Here is a 16912-nt window from a genome sequence, read left to right on the forward strand (position 1 = left end):
TCATCCAATTCAAAAGTGGTCTACAATCGAGTTGAAGTAACTATTAACCCAGCCAGCAAAAGGAAAAAGAAACATTTTGTAAGCCTTGTAAGCCTTTTGCGAAAAATTGAAAGCTGCTAAAACTATGTATATAAATGTAACTCGATCTATAGTGACAACAGGCCATTGAAAGCGATTACGACGACGGAGATGAGAAGACTTGGCAAGGACTTGGCGAATCCTCTAAAAAATGTTTTTCCAATAGAGTGTAGTCTAGTCTAATATTATTAAAAAAGAAGCTTTGCATAAACAGACACTGGGTTCTTTCTAAGTACCGAATTTTACGTATACTCTACAGTTTAAATTCTTAAATTGGTATTTCCTGACTAAGAAGCCTTGCATTTTGTGTATTATATCAGAAAAATTTAGTATGTCAAATGTAATTTGATTTATTTTCATTGTTTAAGCCAGCCCTTTCTGACTCCACTCTGTGTAGCGTCCTTAAAAGGTCCATGTTAAGCCGCCCTTCCTGCAGCAGCTCTATTCCCCTACCACTGCGTATCCGCTTCTCTTTCTGGGGCTTTTGGTGGTGATCTCGGTATTGCTGAATTGTTACCAAGGACTCCAACCAGGAGCGGTTCGTCTCTTTAGGACAGATTAAAATTAGCGCTTGCGGGCGAGGTTGGTGCTGATCATCTAGCACTGGCGGGGTTGTTGGGCTACCAATATTTTGACCTTACTTTGTTTTTGCCGTCACTTATCATGCCTTTGCTAAAGTCAATTTGTAGTCTCATTTTAATCGAAATTCAGGCCAATACGGATCGTTTGGTAATTTGAGAAATGTTGTACACTTTAGGTGGTGTTGGGTTGGTGCATCCCAAAGAAGTCTCAATGAGGCTAGCTCTGGGAATGAACCAATCATCTTCATCCATCATTATCCTTTGCACATCCTCCACATAAGTGCTGGCGCAGTAATAATCATTCTTCGTCTATATGACACCAGACTGGGTGGAGGTCTTCAAGACTTCAAGCAGCTGCTTCAGTATCGTTCTCCACTTGGTCTCTTCCTTGGTCTGATTCTTGAAATGCTCCAGGATCAGAACAATTGTTGCGGCCCCACATTCTTCCGGAGGAATTGCACTACTTTAGTTTCGGTCACTAAAATCTCTGTCATTATAGCAAACGAGAAGAAAAATAATGATATTCAAAAAAAATGTTCCTACTAATATAATTTCAAAAAATTTCAAAAAATCAGAAAAAGATTCGTACTGAACGACGACTTAAATTGAAATGAGACTACAAATGTATCCAGCTCCTGACATTGACTTTAACGAAAGGCATGATAAGTGAGGGCAAAAGCAAGGCCAATCTGACATTTTGTTCGTCTTGAATCTATATTCCACTGTGCTACTTTGATTCCGTTTGCAATTTTGATTGTTTTGTTTTATTTGGGATTAACATTTAAAAGACGATATCACTTCAAAGGCAAAAAAAATTTCGAACACAAATAGAGATATCAGGTTGGCCTTGCTTTTTCCTTCACTCATCATGCCTTTGCAAAGTCAACGTTAGGAGCAGGATAGATTTGTAGTCTCATTATATTTTGAAATTCCACTCAATTCGGATCATTCTGTGTGCTTTCTTGAACTTTTTAGAATTACAATTTTTGTGTTCTCTCCTGTTTTCTCATAATGGCGGAAATTTTAGTGAACGAGAGGAATGTTTTAAAATTTCTGCGAGAGAAGGTCGAGCCGCAACAGTTGGACCAGATTGTTGCTCACTTTCATAATCAGACCACGGATGCGATCAAGCGTATTGGGGTGGTGTTGCAGTTGCTTAAAGTATTGGAAACCTCTACCAAGTCTGGTGTTATACAGGAGGCGAATAAGTTTTACTACGCCAACACCCATGTGAACGATGTGCGAAGAATTATGATGGATGAAGACGATTGGTTCCGTGCTACCCCCAATGAGACTGCTTTGGAGGGTGCAGTGTCTTCCAGTGCATTGTCCAACCCAAGTACCCAAAACGATGATTAAAACATTGGGTATCCAAATTGCAGATAATAAAGATGTATAAAGTATGATTTCTTTGTATTGTTTTTATGCTTAGATGATGCCCTGTGGACGTATTTTGATGTAGTTGCACATGTCATTTAGAATGAACGACTTCATTGGACTGTATTTTAGAATAAAGGATTTAAATGTAACATTTGTCATGTAAATATTCTGTAAGATCATCATATTGTAGCGACTGCGTATTTATTGCCAAACTAGTCGAGGTAATGGACCCATTGGGTCTACTAGTGTAAGTTTAAGCTTCTAATCAAAACTTCTATCACTTATGACATCTTCGTGCACTTTGTCGTAACGAGTTATGTTTTTCGAATGATAGTCTCTCTTTGACTATTTAGTCAATATACAAAGCTTCTTCTTCTTTTTAACCGGCTTTAGTATTGTTTTATTAATCGTATATGATTTATTTGTATTGAAGCTTAAGTCCTGTGGACGATATTTGGTCTAGTTTTAAGTGTTTCCACATGTTATTTAAAATATATTTCTTTAATTGTGGTTCCATGTTCGTTGTTACCGCCGTCATTACAAATTTAAATATTAACCGTCAACCCGAAAATACTGGGTTATGGCAGCCCTGAAAATACCATGGTATGGCAGCCCTGAAAAACACGAGCGGGACCGACCGAGAGTTTGGCGTCAGTCTGTGATGGCACCAGGGGAAGAAAGCGACAAACTTTTTTAAAGCGTCTCGTTAAAATATTTATTAAAAGCGTTAGGAAGCCTTCTTCGTTTAAAATGTCAAATTACATCACACATGTTGTAAAATCGCGCTAAATAAACTAAATGCTATATAAACTGTTACTTAAGTTTGTTTTAATACAAACAAAACCCCGTGCGTCACATTTCTTTAAAAAAGTCTATTGAGGTTAAAAAGTTTCCGCGTGCCCGAATTTCACCATATGTATCAAGTGCAAATACATAAAGACACACATATACATGTATATTAGAGCGTAACTACACATAAAGTGTTCAAAGCCATGCATGTGTAAAAAACCTTTAAGTAGTACATGCACAAATTGCAGGGGATAAATTCATAGCACAATATAATCGGAAACCAATAGACTAAAACAAATCCAAAGCATCATGAATAAAGATCAAGACATTTGTAGTGCCTGTAACAAGAGTCGTCTAAACAGTAGTACCCAACATTGGGTTCAATGCGACAATTGCCAGAAATGGTACCACTTTCAATGTGCTGGAGTCAATAGCTCAATAGCAGAGGCTGAATGGATTTGCAACAGCTGCCAACAAGCGCTGGACAACGTGGCATCAACAAGCACTGGTCGTGACCCGTCAACAGGAGCGCCCAATATACCAAGTGCCAACAAAGCCACCGAACAACATTGCCCCGAATCTAACGCGGCAAATACGTCTTATCTCGGCAAACTAAACTTAGTCGAGCAAACTCAATCGCCAAGCTCAAATTATTTGATGTTGGCAATGCTGGAGGAAAGGCGGGAAGCCGAAAAAAGATACATCGAGCAAAAATACAACTTGCTTGCACAGCAGCAAGGAACGCAGGTAACGTGTTTCCAATTAAATGGACCTACTGCTTCTCAGCTAGCCGCAAGGCAAGTTTTACCTGCAGATCTACCCATCTTTAACGGAAATCCAGAGGACTGGCCAATCTTTATTAGCATGTACGAGAACAGCTGCCGTATAGCGGGGTTTTCAAACGCCGAAAACATGCTACGACTTCAGAAGAGCCTCAAAGGTAAAGCCTACGAACTAGTTCGTGATAAGCTACTGCTGCCAATACTGGTTCCTGATGTTATTAATACGCTCAAGACATTCTTCGGACGCCCGGAGCAAATACTCGATCGATTGATCGACAAAATAAGAAAAATATACGTACACAAGGATAAATTAGAATCCATCGTTGATTTCGCAATGGCGGTGAGAAACGCATGTGCAACCATGGAAGCGTGCAATTTAACCTCACATTTAAATAACCCGATGCTTCTTCGAGAACTTATCGACAAACTACCCCCCCAGCAAAAGTTAAACTGGGCTATGCATCCACGTAACGAATCCATCCCGGTTATAAAATCATTTAGCGATTGGTTGTACAAAATAGCTGAGGCCGCAGCCACTGTCATGCCTGGCCAAAGCACTAAGGCCAATAATGTCAACACACACTCACAAGCACATCAACAACCACAGGAAGGACCAAATAATCGAGATTTTAGATGAGGGCTCATCAGTCACCCTCATCGATGAAAGCATTTTGGACAAGCTGAAGATCTCTTCAACGCCAGAGCCAATTTGCCTGCAATGGACCGGTGAAGAAACCAGAAACGAAGAGGACTCCGTTAAGACCCACCTACAAATCTCGGAAGCGGGAACTGACAAAAAGCTATGGCTCTACAACGTCCACTCAGTAAAGAAATTAGGATTGCCGAAACAAACCATCAATGTTGAAGAACTATCCAAGCAATATCCTTATTTGCGTGGTTTGCCGCTAAAGTCGTACCAAAACGGTACACCACTAATTTTAATCGGCAGCAACAATTGGAATCTAGCAATACCCCGCAAAATCCGCGAGGGCAGACGAAACGAACCCATTGCTTCAAAGTGCACATTAGGATGGTGCATCCAAGGATCAACAAACTCAAGCAAACACGTAACAATGCATCATTGCGAGTGCAATTGGAGTGAAATAGATAAAGCCATAAAGGAAAGTTTCACAATGGAACCAATCGTATCTAGAGAATTGCAATCCAAAAACGATAAAAGGGCGAAGGGCATTCTCGAAGATACCTGCAAAAAGGTCAATGGTCGATACGAAGTCGGCCTACGCTGGAAAGACGACACAGTCATTTTACCCGAAAGCTATACCGCAGCGCTGAAACGCCTCCAATGCCTACGGGCCAAAATTAAAAGAACGCCGGAACTGTTTGATAAAATTCAATCACAAATTGACAATCTATTAGAAAAAGGATATGCATCGGAGCTCAGACCAGAAGAAATATCCGATCGAAAGGAACGCGTCTGGTATCTCCCAATATTTATTGCTTTAAATCCGAATAAGCCAAACAAAATACGACTAGTATGGGATGCCGCCGCCAAAAGTCATGGAAAATCGCTGAATGATTTTATGCTTACTGGGCCTGATTATCTAAATCCATTGACTTCTGTCCTAATGGCCTTCAGAGTAGGACGGATTGCCGTGTGCGCAGATATAGCCGAGATGTTTCATCAAATAAACATTCAGGAAAGCGACATGCACGTCCAGCGGTTCTTATGGCTCAATAAAAACGACCACACTCCAAGGATCTTCGTTATGCGCGCGATGACATTTGGAATTAATTGCGCACCTTGTATTGCCCACTATGTACGCGATAAAAATGCAGAGAATTACCAAATCAAAAATCCACGAGCGTACGAATCCATTACAAAGGCCCACTACGTGGACGACCTCATCGACAGTTTCAAAGATGACCTTGAAGCCATAACAGTTGCATCATCAGTTAGAGACATACATGCCGATGGTGGATTCCAAATAAGAAATTGGTGCTCAAACTCTGTATCTGTTCTCCAAAATCTAGGAGAACAGCAAATAAATCAACACCCCAAAGAATTAGGGAACCCTGAAAAGGTCCTCGGTATGTATTGGGACCCAAATAATGACGTTTTTAAGTTTATCTTCAGATTTTCGAGATTGAAACGAGACGTCCTAACCTATGAGATAGCACCAACGAAACGAGAGGTCTTACAAGTACTGATGTCTATATTTGATCCCCTCGGTCTATTATCGTGCTACACCGTAGGCCTTAAAATGCTGCTTCAAAAAGTCTGGCGCACAGGAATAGGATGGGACGAAGATTTACCCGAACAACTCCTCGAACAGTGGCGACAATGGAAAGGTGTCCTACTGCACGCCAGCAATTTAGAATTTCCGCGTCACTACTCTGCTCTGCTGTTAAACGAAAGCCAGGTAGACCTTCATACCTTCGTAGACGCAAGCAAACATGCCTACGCCGCAGTAAGCTATCTTCGCATTAAACAAGGTCAAAACATAAGTACAGTGTTGGTAGCAGCCAAATGTAAAGTAGCTCCACTCAAACCTGTATCTATACCTCGAATGGAACTTTTGGCAGCCGTCATGGGCGTAGGCCTAACAATGCGTATACTCAGCACTCGAGGCCTAAGAATCGATTCCTGCACATATTGGTCCGATTCTAAAACGGTCCTTAACTGGTTAACCATGGACCCAAGAAGACTCCAGTCATTCGTCATGCATAGAGTGGGCGAGATAGTCGACAAAACCAGCCCACACCAATGGCGCTGGGTTGGCACAAAGGAAAACGTTGCAGACTTAGCCACAAAAATTTTCAAAGTACCAGATGCATCTCGTTGGATTAAAGGACCCGATTTTCTAGGACTGTCTAGCGACAAGTGGCCAGATCAAAAGGGAATATCTGAGAACGTCTCACAGGAAATCGAATTGCGTAAGAATGTATTCGTCATAGTAAAGCTTAACCATTTCGATTTTGCAGTAGAATACTTTTCTGACTGGAAGCGCCTATATCGAGCAGTGGCCAACGTCATGCTGTACGCCCAAAAGTTACGCGCTAAGTGTTCGGGAAAGCCTCTACCACAAACCCTAAGCCCCGAAAATATACAAGCAGCAAAATCTCTTTTATGCAGACAGGCCCAATTAGCGACGTACTCAAATGAAATCAATTCGCTCAAAGACAAATCAGTGGTGGACAAGTCAAGCTCATTAATTGCTTTAAATGTTTACCTGGACTCAGAAGACATCATCCGCGTGAAGGGCAGGTCAGACAGTATAACTTCTGACGGGGACGCAATCGTAATCACAAGACACAGCAGAATTGCCTTTTTAATCGCAAAGGATTATCACGAAAAATCTCACCATATATTTCACGAGTGTACTATCAACCTTATTAGAAGCGTATATTATATACCACGCCTAAGAGTACTATATAAAATCGTCGTCGTATCCACAGCGAAGCCTCAAGTGCCACAAATGGCACCTATACCGATCGCCAGACTAGCTTCTTTTCAACGACCATTCACATATACGGGAGTCGACTATTTCGGCCCCATACTAGTCAACGTTGGAAGACACAAAGAAAAGCGCTGGGGAGTCCTCTTCACGTGCCTAACACTGAGGGCAATCCATCTAGAGGTCGCCTACAAACTCGATGTGAGCTCATGTATAATGTGCCTAAAAAACTTTATGGCACTACCCGGCACACCGAGAGAAATCTTCTCCGACAACGGAACCAATTTCAAAGCTACGGAAAAACTAGTTAAGGAGGAACTTGTGAAGATTGACTTCGATCAAATCGCCGTTCACTATGAAGCTATAAAATGGCGTTTTAACCCACCAGCCGCACCCCACATGGGAGGAGCGTGGGAACGTTTGGTCCGGACTGTAAAATCCGTCCTAAAGGCCATTTGCCCCTCTAGCAACTTTAATGACGAAACTCTTCGAAGTGCCTTAATGGAAGCCGAATTTATAATTAACTCCAGGCCTCTAACGTTTGTTTCTTTAGATACAGGTGACGATGAAGCGCTTACACCCAACCACTTGCTTCTGGGATCAAAAGCTGGCTACAAGCCAGTATCAGGCAATGTCGCCGACTTAAGGTTACGATGGCATCAAACGCAATCGTTTGCTGATTGCTTCTGGAAAAGATGGGTGAAAGAGTACACACCAACATTAACTCGACGCAGCAAATGGTTTACTAAGCGTCCACCAGTCGATATCGGAGATGTAGTTATTGTCGTGGACGATAATCTGCCGAGGAACCTGTGGCCAAAAGGCCGCATAACCGATGTCGTAACCGCCAAAGATGGCCAAGTTCGCAGAGCAACCATATGCACACCAAACGGCATCATGATACGCCCCGTTTCCAAAATTGCTGTTCTAGACGTCGGATTAAAGGAAAGTGAACATCCTGAGGTCGTTCACGGGGGGGGGGGAATGTTACCGCCGTCATTATAAATTTAAATATTAACCGTCAACCCGAAAATACTGGGTTATGGCAGCCCTGAAAATACCATGGTTGCCCTGAAAAACACGAGCGGGACCGACCGAGAGTTTGGCGTCAGTCTGTGATGGCACCAGGGGAAGAAAGCGACAAACTTTTTTAAAGCGTCTCGTTAAAAGATTTATTAAAAGCGTTAGGAAGCCTTCTTCGTTTAAAATGTCAAATTACATCACACATGTTGTAAAATCGCGCTAAATAAACTAAATGCTATATAAACTGTTACTTAAGTTTGTTTTAATACAAACAAAACCCCGTGCGTCACATTCGTAATGAACGCTTGAACTGGGTTGGCTGATAACTATTCTGTAAGATCAACTAGTCGAGGTAATGAACCAACTATGTTTATTGTCTCCAACCGACATATGACATCTACTTAGATACTCTTTGTCATGACCCGGTTTGTTTTTCCTAGTTTGGCGACGCTTTTTGTTGATTAAAGGAAAATAAACCTAGCGATTGTTGACTCTCAAATCTCGTTTTGGTTTTGTATCAAAAAAAAAAAAAAAACATTTAATAACCATTCTTCATTCGCCACTGCAAGTTTTGTAATTGCAAATGATATTTCTATATTATAGGTATGAGATTTCATATACTATTAAGAACTTTTCAGAACCCTTTACGGTTGGCCTTGCTTTTTCCTTCACTCATCATGCCTTTGCAAAGTCAACGTTAGGAGCAGGATAGATTTGTAGTCTCATTATATTTTGAAATTCCACTCAATTCGGATCATTTTGTGTGCTTTCTTGAACTTTTTAGAATTACAATTTTTGTGTTCTCTCCTCTTTTCTCATAATGGCGGAAATGTTAGTGAACGAGAGGAATGTTTTAAAATTTCTGCGAGAGAAGGTCGAGCCGCAACAGTTGGACCAGATTGTTGCTCACTTTCATAATCAGACCACGGATGCGATCAAGCGTATTGGGGTGGTGTTGCAGTTGCTTAAAGTATTGGAAACCTCTACCAAGTCTGGTGTTATACAGGAGGCGAATAAGTTTTACTACGCCAACACCCATGTGAACGATGTGCGAAGAATTATGATGGATGAAGACGATTGGTTCCGTGCTACCCCCAATGAGACTGCTTTGGAGGGTGCAGTGTCTTCCAGTGCATTGTCCAACCCAAGTACCCAAAACGATGATTAAAACATTGGGTATCCAAATTGCAGATAATAAAGATGTATAAAGTATGATTTCTTTGTATTGTTTTTATGCTTAGATGATGCCCTGTGGACGTATTTTGATGTAGTTGCACATGTCATTTAGAATGAACGACTTCATTGGACTGTATTTTAGAATAAAGGATTTAAATGTAACATTTGTCATGTAAATATTCTGTAAGATCATCATATTGTAGCGACTGCGTATTCATTGCCAAACTAGTCGAGGTAATGGACCAATTGGGTCTACTAGTGTAAGTTTAAGCTTCTAATCAAAACTTCTATCACTTATGACATCTTCGTGCACTTTGTCGTAACGAGTTTTGTTTTTCGAATGATAGTCTCTCTTTGACTATTTAGTCAATATACAAAGCTTCTTCTTTTTAACCGGCTTTAGTATTGTTTTATTAATCGTATATGATTTATTTGTATTGAAGCTTAAGTCCTGTGGACGATATTTGGTCTAGTTTTAAGTGTTTCCACATGTTATTTAAAATATATTTCTTTAATTGTGGTTCCATGTTCGTAATGAACGCTTGAACTGGGTTGGCTGATAACTATTCTGTAAGATCAACTAGTCGAGGTAATGAACCAACTATGTTTATTGTCTCCAACCGACATATGACATCTACTTAGATACTCTTTGTCATGACCCGGTTTGTTTTTCCTAGTTTGGCGACGCTTTTTGGTGATTAAAGGAAAATAAACCTAGCGATTGTTGACTCTCAAATCTCGTTTTGGTTTTGTATCAAAAAAAAAAAAAACATTTAATAACCATTCTTCATTCGCCACTGCAAGTTTTGTAATTGCAAATGATATTTCTATATTATAGGTATAAGATTTCATATACTATTAAGAACTTTTCAGAACCCTTTCAGACTGAATTATTAAAATTACACTTACGCAGTGTGGGCTGATACAAAATGGTGCATAAACCAAAATAAAACCATAGATACATGCTCCTCTACTTATTGTATGAAAAATCCCGCGTACATGCTGCTTAGCAAATATATTTTACTTTTTGGCTCTTACAAGGTCAGGAGCACTCTTTTCTAAACGATATGGGCAAATACCTAAAAATCATCAACAGGACATCAGACCATTGAAATAGAAATAAATTTTACTTTCTGATTTATCAGTTGAATTATATTTAGGACAGAACTGTATTCTTTACAATTTGGATGGTCAAATTTCTAATCATCGTCGACAGCATCGTTGCTTCTGCCTACATGCCACTGCAGTTGGACAATTTACTTGAAGTGGACCCACACTGTTAACACTGCTTTCTGCTTCCTTGATGGACACTGCACTGCTTATGCTCTGACTTCCAACAGAGATTTGACTGGGAGTGAACCATTTTTTATCATCCATCACGATCTTTTTCACATCCTCCACATAAATGCTGTCGCAGTAATAATCATTCTTCCTCTGTATGACACCAGACTGGGTGGAGGTCTTCAAGACATCAACCAGCTGCTTTTCTACCGTTTCACGCTTCAACCGTGGATCCGTGGTCTGCGCAGGAATTCTGCGCAGGATTTCCAATATTTTTGTTCCTACTAATAAAATTTCAAACAATTTCCAAAAATCAGAAAAAGATTCGTACTGAACGACGACTTAAATTGAAATGAGACTACAAATGTATCCAGCTCCTGACATTGACTTTAGCGAAAGGCATGATAAGTGAGGGCAAAAGCAAGGCCAATCTGACATTTTGTTCGTCTTGAATCTATATTCCACTGTGCTACTTTGATTCCGTTTGCAATTTTGATTGTTTTGTTTTATTTGGGATTAACATTTAAAAGACGATATCACTTCAAAGGCAAAAAAAATTTCGAACACAAATAGAGATATCAGGTTGGCCTTGCTTTTTCCTTCACTCATCATGCCTTTGCAAAGTCAACGTTAGGAGCAGGATAGATTTGTAGTCTCATTATATTTTGAAATTCCACTCAATTCGGATCATTTTGTGTGCTTTCTTGAACTTTTTAGAATTACAATTTTTGTGTTCTCTCCTCTTTTCTCATAATGGCGGAAATGTTAGTGAACGAGAGGAATGTTTTAAAATTTCTGCGAGAGAAGGTCGAGCCGCAACAGTTGGACCAGATTGTTGCTCACTTTCATAATCAGACCACGGATGCGATCAAGCGTATTGGGGTGGTGTTGCAGTTGCTTAAAGTATTGGAAACCTCTACCAAGTCTGGTGTTATACAGGAGGCGAATAAGTTTTACTACGCCAACACCCATGTGAACGATGTGCGAAGAATTATGATGGATGAAGACGATTGGTTCCGTGCTACCCCCAATGAGACTGCTTTGGAGGGTGCAGTGTCTTCCAGTGCATTGTCCAACCCAAGTACCCAAAACGATGATTAAAACATTGGGTATCCAAATTGCAGATAATAAAGATGTATAAAGTATGATTTCTTTGTATTGTTTTTATGCTTAGATGATGCCCTGTGGACGTATTTTGATGTAGTTGCACATGTCATTTAGAATGTACGACTTCATTGGACTGTATTTTAGAATAAAGGATTTAAATGTAACATTTGTCATGTAAATATTCTGTAAGATCATCATATTGTAGCGACTGCGTATTCATTGCCAAACTAGTCGAGGTAATGGACCAATTGGGTCTACTAGTGTAAGTTTAAGCTTCTAATCAAAACTTCTATCACTTATGACATCTTCGTGCACTTTGTCGTAACGAGTTTTGTTTTTCGAATGATAGTCTCTCTTTGACTATTTAGTCAATATACAAAGCTTCTTCTTTTTAACCGGCTTTAGTATTGTTTTATTAATCGTATATGATTTATTTGTATTGAAGCTTAAGTCCTGTGGACGATATTTGGTCTAGTTTTAAGTGTTTCCACATGTTATTTAAAATATATTTCTTTAATTGTGGTTCCATGTTCGTAATGAACGCTTGAACTGGGTTGGCTGATAACTATTCTGTAAGATCAACTAGTCGAGGTAATGAACCAACTATGTTTATTGTCTCCAACCGACATATGACATCTACTTAGATACTCTTTGTCATGACCCGGTTTGTTTTTCCTAGTTTGGCGACGCTTTTTGTTGATTAAAGGAAAATAAACCTAGCGATTGTTGACTCTCAAATCTCGTTTTGGTTTTGTATCAAAAAAAAAAAAAAAACATTTAATAACCATTCTTCATTCGCCACTGCAAGTTTTGTAATTGCAAATGATATTTCTATATTATAGGTATGAGATTTCATATACTATTAAGAACTTTTCAGAACCCTTTACGGTTGGCCTTGCTTTTTCCTTCACTCATCATGCCTTTGCAAAGTCAACGTTAGGAGCAGGATAGATTTGTAGTCTCATTATATTTTGAAATTCCACTCAATTCGGATCATTTTGTGTGCTTTCTTGAACTTTTTAGAATTACAATTTTTGTGTTCTCTCCTCTTTTCTCATAATGGCGGAAATGTTAGTGAACGAGAGGAATGTTTTAAAATTTCTGCGAGAGAAGGTCGAGCCGCAACAGTTGGACCAGATTGTTGCTCACTTTCATAATCAGACCACGGATGCGATCAAGCGTATTGGGGTGGTGTTGCAGTTGCTTAAAGTATTGGAAACCTCTACCAAGTCTGGTGTTATACAGGAGGCGAATAAGTTTTACTACGCCAACACCCATGTGAACGATGTGCGAAGAATTATGATGGATGAAGACGATTGGTTCCGTGCTACCCCCAATGAGACTGCTTTGGAGGGTGCAGTGTCTTCCAGTGCATTGTCCAACCCAAGTACCCAAAACGATGATTAAAACATTGGGTATCCAAATTGCAGATAATAAAGATGTATAAAGTATGATTTCTTTGTATTGTTTTTATGCTTAGATGATGCCCTGTGGACGTATTTTGATGTAGTTGCACATGTCATTTAGAATGAACGACTTCATTGGACTGTATTTTAGAATAAAGGATTTAAATGTAACATTTGTCATGTAAATATTCTGTAAGATCATCATATTGTAGCGACTGCGTATTTATTGCCAAACTAGTCGAGGTAATGGACCAATTGGGTCTACTAGTGTAAGTTTAAGCTTCTAATCAAAACTTCTATCACTTATGACATCTTCGTGCACTTTGTCGTAACGAGTTTTGTTTTTCGAATGATAGTCTCTCTTTGACTATTTAGTCAATATACAAAGCTTCTTCTTTTTAACCGGCTTTAGTATTGTTTTATTAATCGTATATGATTTATTTGTATTGAAGCTTAAGTCCTGTGGACGATATTTGGTCTAGTTTTAAGTGTTTCCACATGTTATTTAAAATATATTTCTTTAATTGTGGTTCCATGTTCGTAATGAACGCTTGAACTGGGTTGGCTGATAACTATTCTGTAAGATCAACTAGTCGAGGTAATGAACCAACTATGTTTATTGTCTCCAACCGACATATGACATCTACTTAGATACTCTTTGTCATGACCCGGTTTGTTTTTCCTAGTTTGGCGACGCTTTTTGGTGATTAAAGGAAAATAAACCTAGCGATTGTTGACTCTCAAATCTCGTTTTGGTTTTGTATCAAAAAAAAAAAAAACATTTAATAACCATTCGTCATTCGCCACTGCATGTTTTGTAATTGCAAATGATATTTCTATATTATAGGTATAAGATTTCATATACTATTAAGAACTTTTCAGAACCCTTTCAGACTGAATTATTAAAATTACACTTACGCAGTGTGGGCTGATACAAAATGGTGCATAAACCAAAATAAAACCATAAATACATGCTCCTCTACTTATTGGATAAGAAATCCCGCGTACATGCTGCTTAGCAAATATATTTTACTTTTTGGCTCTTACAAGGTCAGGAGCACTCTTTTCTAAACGATATGGGCAAATACCTAAAAATCATCAACAGGACATCAGACCATTGAAATAGAAATAAATTTTACTTTCTGATTTATCAGTTGAATTATATTTAGGACAGAACTGTATTCTTTACAATTTGGATGGTCAAATTTCTAATCATCGTCTTGGGTAGTTGACAGCATCGTTGCTTCTGCCGACATGCCACTGCAGTTGGACAATTTACTTGAAGTGGACCCACACTGTTAACACTGCTTTCTGCTTCCTTGATGGACACTGCACTGCTTATGCTCTGACTTCCAACAGAGATTTGACTGGGAGTGAACCATTTTTTATCATCCATCACGATCTTTTTCACATCCTCCACATAAATGCTGTCGCAGTAATAATCATTCTTCCTCTGTATGACACCAGACTGGGTGGAGGTCTTCAAGACATCAACCAGCTGCTTTTCTACCGTTTCACGCTTCAACCGTGGATCCGTGGTCTGCGCAGGAATTCTGCGCAGGATTTCCAATATTTTTGTTTCGTCGACTAAAATATCTGTCATTATAGCAAACGAGAAGAAAAATAATGATATTCAAAAAAAATGTTCCTACTAATAAAATTTCAAACAATTTCAAAAAATCAGAAAAAGATTCGTACTGAACGACGACTTAAATTGAAATGAGACTACAAATGTATCCAGCTCCTGACATTGACTTTAGCGAAAGGCATGATAAGTGAGGGCAAGGCCAATCTGACATTTTGTTCGTCTTGAATCTATATTCCACTGTGCTACTTTGATTCCGTTTGCAATTTTGATTGTTTTGTTTTATTTGGGATTAACATTTAAAAGACGATATCACTTCAAAGGCAAAAAAAATTTCGAACACAAATAGAGATATCAGGTTGGCCTTGCTTTTTCCTTCACTCATCATGCCTTTGCAAAGTCAACGTTAGGAGCAGGATAGATTTGTAGTCTCATTATATTTTGAAATTCCACGCAATTCGGATCATTTTGTGTGCTTTCATGAACTTTTTAGAATTACAATTTTTGTGTTCTCTCCTCTTTTCTCATAATGGCGGAAATGTTAGTGAACGAGAGGAATGTTTTAAAATTTCTGCGAGAGAAGGTCGAGCCGCAACAGTTGGACCAGATTGTTGCTCACTTTCATAATCAGACCACGGATGCGATCAAGCGTATTGGGGTGGTGTTGCAGTTGCTTAAAGTATTGGAAACCTCCACCAAGTCTGGTGTTATACAGGAGGCGAATAAGTTTTACTACGCCAACACCCATGTGGACGATGTGCGAAGAATTATGATGGATGAAGACGATTGGTTCCGTGCTACCCCCAATGAGACTGCTTTGGAGGGTGCAGTGTCTTCCAGTGCATTGCCCAACCCCAGTACCCAAGACAAATTGTAGATAATAAAGATGTATGTATAAGGATGATTTCTTTGTATTGTTTTAATGCTTAGATGGTGCCCTGTGGACGTATTTTGGAATGAACGTTTTCATTGGACTGTATTTCAGAATAAAGAATTTAAATGTAACATTTGTCTTGTAAATATTCTGTAAGATCATCATATTGTAGCGACTGCGTATTCGTAGCCAAACTAGTCGAGGTAATGGACCACTACTTACACTGTCAAAAGCTTCTAATCAAAACTTCTATCACCTATGACATCTTCGTGACGAGTTATGTTGTCATATGGAATGGTAGTCTCTCTTTGTTTTGGCTATCTAGTCAATATACATTTTGAAAAATCAAAAAAAAAAAACTTTCACTCGTTGCAGAGGACGGACGTGTTTTTTTTGCGCCTATCAGCTTTTATTTTTTCTCGCTTTTTTTACTTTTAATTAATAATAATTACAACATCCGAATTTTATTTTCATTTCGCGAATTCTTGCAGATTTTTTTACCTTTAGAATTTTTATTTTTTATTTTTTTGTATTTCCTTTTGTAATTAAATTAAACTTTTGATAAAATGGTTGTCTGCTCAAAAAATAATTGCATAGTTGCCACTAATGCGGTTGACTCCCATGATTATATTCTTTGTTGGTTGTGTGACAATGCGGTTCACGTTAAGTGTGCAGGTTACACAGGCAGACACTTTAAGGGCAGGTTTTAATAAACTCCAAGCGGAGTTTACTGCGGTGGAGACTCAGTTCAGAAGTTTGTCCGATGTGTCTGGGCAATTACCCATTCCAATGGAAATTGCCGATAGTTCTAAAAGTATCGAGGGCCCCGTAAACAAGTTGACTGCTGCAGTGGGTGACTTGTCCAACGTTACTGCTGCGGCTGACGCTTCGGGACCGCGGCCTCTCGTTGGCATACCACCAAAGAAACATATATTTGTTTCTAGGCTAGACCCTGTTGTCACATCTGATGATGTAATAGCCTATATTCGGAAGAAAGTTAACGTCTCGAATATTGCGGTGGAGAAGTTTAAATTTTCTTATTCTCGGGACATTTCGTCCTTTAAAATTAGTGTTTCTGCCAATATCTTCGACACTATATGTCGAGAAGATTTTTGGTCTAAACATATAATAGTTAAGGAATATACTGTAAAAAAGAAAAATCGGCAACCGATTCGCTTGCCTACAACAACAACTAATACTATTCCTGCCACATCAGCATCTGCTGGTGTGTCAAAAAACTAGCTTCGTCCCTTAACCTGGGTTACCAGAACGTTAGAGGACTGAAATCTAAACTTCCTAATCTCTATGTAGATAGTCTTTCTTTTGAGCATAACATTCTAGCTTTCACAGAGACGTGGCTAAAACCTGATATTGCTGATGCATCGGTTTTTTCCACAAACTTTTCTATTTTCAGACGTGACCGGATTTTTCGCA

General features: G+C 39.2%; 1 protein-coding gene across 1 annotated transcript; it reads right to left on the reverse strand.

Annotated features, from left to right (window-relative positions):
- Positions 1-10333: 10333 nt before the first annotated feature.
- On the reverse strand, positions 10334-14657 carry LOC124460567. Its single transcript, XM_047011622.1, has 2 exons — positions 14226-14657; positions 10334-10422 (listed from the first exon to the last, which is right to left on the reverse strand). The coding sequence occupies exons 1-2, from the start codon at positions 14620-14622 to the stop codon at positions 10382-10384; spliced, it is 438 nt and encodes a 145-aa protein (XP_046867578.1). The 5' UTR covers positions 14623-14657; the 3' UTR covers positions 10334-10381.
- Positions 14658-16912: the final 2255 nt, after the last annotated feature.

This window comes from Drosophila willistoni (genome assembly GCF_018902025.1).
Source record: "Drosophila willistoni isolate 14030-0811.24 chromosome XL unlocalized genomic scaffold, UCI_dwil_1.1 Seg142, whole genome shotgun sequence".
NCBI classification, from domain to species: domain Eukaryota; kingdom Metazoa; phylum Arthropoda; class Insecta; order Diptera; family Drosophilidae; genus Drosophila; species Drosophila willistoni.